General features: G+C 33.9%; 1 protein-coding gene across 1 annotated transcript; it reads left to right on the forward strand.

Annotated features, from left to right (window-relative positions):
* Nucleotides 1–256: 256 nt before the first annotated feature.
* On the forward strand, nucleotides 257–5,241 carry LOC126377508 (uncharacterized). The gene is made up of 2 exons (XM_050025255.1): nucleotides 257–459; nucleotides 1,567–5,241. Exon 2 carries the CDS (start codon nucleotides 1,577–1,579, stop codon nucleotides 5,165–5,167), a length of 3,591 nt encoding a protein of 1,196 aa, XP_049881212.1. The 5' UTR covers nucleotides 257–459; nucleotides 1,567–1,576; the 3' UTR covers nucleotides 5,168–5,241.
* Nucleotides 5,242–5,913: the final 672 nt, after the last annotated feature.

Genomic DNA, 5,913 nt, shown 5'->3' on the forward strand with positions numbered 1-5,913 from the left:
GTTTTTGTATTTCAAGCGGTTTATTAAACGCCACATGCATGTACTTCTATTTTTACTTGCATGGCATGAAAAGATTGTAAAAATAATACCTTAATTAAATACAAAAAAGCTTTTGAAAATTTCGTTTTGAGGGTGGTTTATTTTTGCTACTTTGAAATCTGTGCGACAGGAAATCTGAAAAATCTAATTTCATTCGTTCACATTCACTCATCTGTCAAATGTTGGTCAAATCAACAAATGATCAAATGACATTCTGATTCTGTCAAATGAAAATTCCTTTCATTTTCATTCAGTTTTCATTTCTTTCATTCATCGGCCTGAGAGGAGTAATAGTGTTCTGTGCTGAGAGGCCTGAGAGAGGGCAGTTCAGGCGTAGTTAATTTGATATTTCTGCACTTGTTCTCAGTCAAACGTAGTGAAATATTTGACTTTGTCTCAGTCAAGATAAACGACTCCACGGTAAGTTTTTACATGGATCTATCAAGGTACATTAATTCAATATTTTATTTCACAACGTCTTGAAATATGTTGCATTACAAAAATAATGATACCAAAAATAAAAGGAATAGGTACCTAAGTCACTTTCGTCGTAGCCACGCCCAAATGACATCATTCTACTGTTGCCTATCGATATTTGAATGAAATCCAATAGAATCGATAGGAACCAATATTTCGATATAAATACGAGAGACTTTCCAGGCTACGTTCACCAAAAACAATATAGATGGCGTTGTACATCTTTTACGTCATAATTAGGTACCTATTTTACATAATTATTCCAAAATACAATAGGCAGAAGCACATACCTATAAACATAGTTGTGTCTTGATAGGTATTTGAATCACATTATGTATAGAATTATGTTGCAACCTAGGTACCTATATTACTTCTCAGATCAGAATAATAATGGGTGGAAGATGTAATTGTGCCTGGGTGTAATAAAAAGGGTCATCATTTATACCCAAAACAAATAGGTATAAAAGATGCATATCTATGTCTGTTATCCATGAAATTAGAAGATTTAACAAAGGAAAATCTATACAGCGCCATCTATATTCTTTTTGAGGAACGTACCCTGGAAATGCTTCTGACTATTGCAAGAACAATCGATAATCCATCAACAATAGTGTAAGTACACCGATTTGAAGAAAAAACTAAAATTATAAACTTTATATGTATCACACTCACGAATCACCATTAGATGGGAGATTTGTTTCACTATTTACCTCTTTTTTGGGCACAGATTAATCGATCGAGTCGATAAGGTTGTTGTTTTCCCTAACATGCGTGTCACGCTACGAAATTAATTACGCCGGGAAACAGATGTAGCCGTTATGTAAAATAAAATATTTTTTTTATTTTTTTTGGTTTGCCATGTTAGCAACAATCGTTAATCGTCAACATTTGTTATTTTAATCTAATATATATATATATATATATATATATATATATATATATCATATTAATCTTGATTTAAATATGTACCTAGATAGGTAGGTATACATATATACATATATGTTATTAGATGTATACGATGTTTTAACATTATTGTCTCTTTAATTGCAGATAAGCAAAAATGATACTAATCGGGGAGACACTAGGCGCGAGACAAAAATATCTAAATTTTCAAGTGAATGACGCTGCATCGAACAATGTATCCTTCCAAGAAATTAAAGAAAACCCCGAAGAGAATGATGCGGACAAATTGTTCAAGATCGACTTAGCTGGTAAATATAAAAATGTGGACTACATCATCGAAGTATTGAAGTGTGCCGACAGTTTATACATCTCAAGGGCGCTGAAATTCACTTTTCTTTACGACGATGAATTTGCATCTATCATCAACCCAGCAAATCTGCACGATAATATACTCCCATTTATGTCGAGAAAAATGAAGAAAAAGTTGCTATCAACAATTTCCATGAACGTCAGGAATGAGGAACGTGCTAAAGCCTTTCACCAGTACTGCATTAAAGCCAAACTGCAAAAGATTGCGTCCAAATTTCTTATTTTTACATCGGGTGAATATAAAACCAGTTTTCTTGAAAATGATTTCAATACTTTCCAGACTAATTTTCAAGAAGAAAATGATATTAAATTTTTCATCGGAAATAATACTACCTTAGCAGGTCTTTATCTAGAAAAGATTCACGAAAACCGAAGGCCCAGGGCGCTATATATACTGCGATACCTTTATTTAATCGATCCTAATCTTTACCTGAATTGGGTGGAACAATATTGTCAAAAAAACCGTTTAAATACTTTGGGGCTCAGAATTTCTAAAGATATCATGAAGAATCACAAGAATCGGGTTATTGGAAATTTTCCCATGTATTGTAATGTTGTGAATAAAAACATGCTGGTTAAATATATGTCATCCGACGATGCTAAAGTTTGTATACCCACTCTTTTGCCAGATACAGTAGAAAAGTTTTGGAATAGTAACTTGGGAAATAGTTACGAATTCATTATCAATTTGATTCCTACTGATGAAAGGTATATGTTTATCAAATCCATGTTTGTTAATAAATATCCAGGGAAAGCGTTTGAAATGTCATCTGAATTTTACAACTCGAAGTATTATAGATATATGTCCGTCGAGGAGAGAGAAACTTGGGCACTTCTTAAATTATCCAGGCAACACATACCAGATTATAAATTGTACAGATTTGTAAAGTATGACAAAGCTATCATTGAAATCAAGAAACTCATATATAAAACACCCAGTGCCGACAAACGATCTGACATCATAAACGTTTTGGTTGAATCTGCAAATAATCAACGCGATTTGGAAAACCTTTTTAAATATTACTACGACAGACACGTGAATGAGAGACAAACGTATAAAGAACAATTCTTAAAAAAAGTTATTTACAAGCACAAGACGTTTGAGTTCGATGAAAGTTGCTGGGCTGCCTTTGAAAAATTTATTGACAGTCTTGATATTTACAATTCCGAGAAAGGCCTTAATCACTATCAAAATAATATGTATAGGTTGTATTTACAAGTTTCTTTACTTTACTATATTAGCAATGGCAAAGAATTGACAGAGAGATTAAAGAATTATGTTTATTCATATGAATTTTATCTAAAATCAATAAAAGAACATGTACAAGCAATGGATGAAGACAAAGCAATCCTGGTTTATCGTTATTTGCTAGAAGAACAAGTAGATATACTCAAGCAATTAGAAAGTAAACCGTACGATTGTAATATTCAGGACCGTGCACGTAATGTCATAAACAATATTGAAGATATAACCGCAATACTTGAGGAGAAGGAACCTGATATTGTGACAAAGTTTAAACAGCTTGATTCCAATTACTTTTTCCCAAAAAAAATTTCACTATCAGTGACCGAAAGTGATTTATTAAAGTTATTGAAAAAAGATCCCTCATCGATTAAGAATAATCTGGAAAAAATTAAACACAGCATCACCAATTGGCCTTACATAAAACTTAACGTATTTCTAAAGAAGTTAAAAATTTACTTCACAAATGATCTGGCTCAGGATTATTTAAAGTTTTTAATAGATATACTGTCAACTGAGGAGTCAAGCAGCACAGAAATTATGGCGGCAGTATTCGGTATATTCCAATTAGCAGATGAAACATACAAAGCTGAGTTCATGGCAGAGAAAGCTCCTTCTGATGGTAAAATTGATCACAGCAGTATAAACAGGAATCTCTTGTATACTCAGGGGGCCATATGCCGCTTTGCGGGTTATTCGAGAAAGGAAGTACCTCAATCTGAATTGTTGAAGTACATAAAGAGAGACTATGTTAGTTATTGTTTACCTCTTTTCAACATGTATCCGGCAAACTTTCCATTGGCAACTTGTTTGAACTTCGTAGAATCACTACTCGATTCAGCTGTGTCTGTTCAGAAGCATGCTTTGCGATTAGCCTTTCAATGTTTCAGTATTGAAAACTTAAAGAATCTTATTCAGAAAATTTGGAAAACGTCTAAAAATATATCTTTACGTATGGTTATATACACTTATCTTTTCAAAGACATTTTGGGGAGAGATAACGAGAGTCAATGTGATATGTTTGATCTCTTGTTGGCTTTAACCCTGGATTTGAATAAAGACGATCATCCAGATATTATAGATGTAGTCACTACTCAATATAATAGATTACCATGTACCGAACGCTTACGTGGTGCATATGTTGTAGCTGCTTGGAAAACACTCTCTCGATTTTCGACTGCAAGTAACCCTGGAATTAAAGAAAGAGCGATACGCAATATTCAGGAGAACATAAATTTGATAAATAAAGAAATAATTCGAGAAATTCTAGATGACTATTTCAACACAATCTTCAAGAAAAATTACATAGCACCAGTACAAAAGGACGTAAATACTATTGAACAAGGTCAAGGCGATGGGTCAGTGTGCGATGACCGGGGATCTATATTCGACCCGTTGAATATGCGGAAGTTTGATCTTGCCGTAACGTATATTAAGGTTTATAATGACGAAGAAAACTTTAAAAGCAGTGCAGACTATGTTAATTTGGTTGTAAGTAAATGTCTGGAATATTGGAATGTAACATTCGGATACTCTTACTTATACCGGGATTATTGTCGGCGCTTTATAAATGCTCTTGTCCTAGAAAGGTACTTACATGGTAAATCCTCTTACACTGGTATGACCAAAATATTTGAAAACATTTTACATTTACTACAACAGTCTTTACCTTTACATAAAATTTATATAATTACATGGAGTCTTCGTCTTGTAATAAATGGTAACAAAATATTAGTGAAATGCATAGAAAACAAGGACAAAGGTCGTATTGAAGTAGCCAAAGAATTTGCTAAAGAATACGCCATTGCAATAAATGAAGCGGTGACAGAATATGTACAGACAGATACATTCATCTGGTTGATGGTGAACGAAATGGTTAATGAAATTCAGAAGGTAACTAATGAAATTGTCAATGAATTATATTACCCGTTTATTCGGAATGAGTTGCCTGCTGAATATCTACAAACATACATAGCTTTGGAATTGTCTGCAGTCAATACTAATAAAACTATAGCTGCTGTATTTGCACTTAAACTCGTAAGGGGTAAAATGAAAGAGGCAGAAGCCGTCTATAAGAATCTTAAGGCAATGGATGACATCACCATCCAAACTTTGTTGTATATAAATAATAAATAATCTGTATAAGAATAAATATTATTACTGACTTGTGATAAGTAAAAGGTTTTACAATAAAATATAATTTACGATTATTATTTAGTTTTATTATGAACAAACTTGAATATGACGTAACGCTTAAATGTAACAATTATGCTTTTCTTCTCGGTCTTTATTTCGTAAAAACCGACAGTGGGCCTCTCTAACATGATGACTGATCACCTTTTCTGATTACTTGTGTGGCATCTGTACTTTTTAAAGCACATCTACAAACACGCAGCGGACAGCCAATCAGAGCCCCCCCCCCGCCTACTTGATTGAATGTTTGTTGGCACTACTTACTACCTTTTCCGGTTGTTTTCCGGTACCATGTTTTTTTTTTCTTTTCCTTTTGTTGTAATGCGTACTTAGAGTTCATCGGATGTGTTATTGTTTTTAATCTTGTCAGATCTTGCTCAAAAGCTATTGAAATTAATACTTGTGGGGACAACCTAAACTTGTGGCGCTGTGTGTGAGATCAGAAAGGTGATCAGGAACTGCCCACCCGATTAGGAATTACGGGTGTAAAATGTATGTTTGTAAGTAACCAATATGATGTAATTCAATTAGACTGTTCTTCCCTTGTGAGGTCAATGACCGACTTCGTCAGTTCTGGTATCAGTATTACTATTTAGCCGCCGTTACGCTCCTGTCTCTTGTGACGACTACAGATAGCCGGGTCCGCCCGACTGCTTATCGTGCTCTCCGAAGCACGTATCATCTTACTT

This window comes from Pectinophora gossypiella, chromosome 23, assembly GCF_024362695.1.
Source record: "Pectinophora gossypiella chromosome 23, ilPecGoss1.1, whole genome shotgun sequence".
Classification (NCBI taxonomy): domain Eukaryota; kingdom Metazoa; phylum Arthropoda; class Insecta; order Lepidoptera; family Gelechiidae; genus Pectinophora; species Pectinophora gossypiella.

Excerpts from the sequence above, each read along its gene's own strand:
- LOC126377508 (XM_050025255.1), top strand. The coding sequence starts at position 1,577 with ATGATACTAATCGGGGAGACACTAGGCGCGAGACAAAAATATCTAAAT.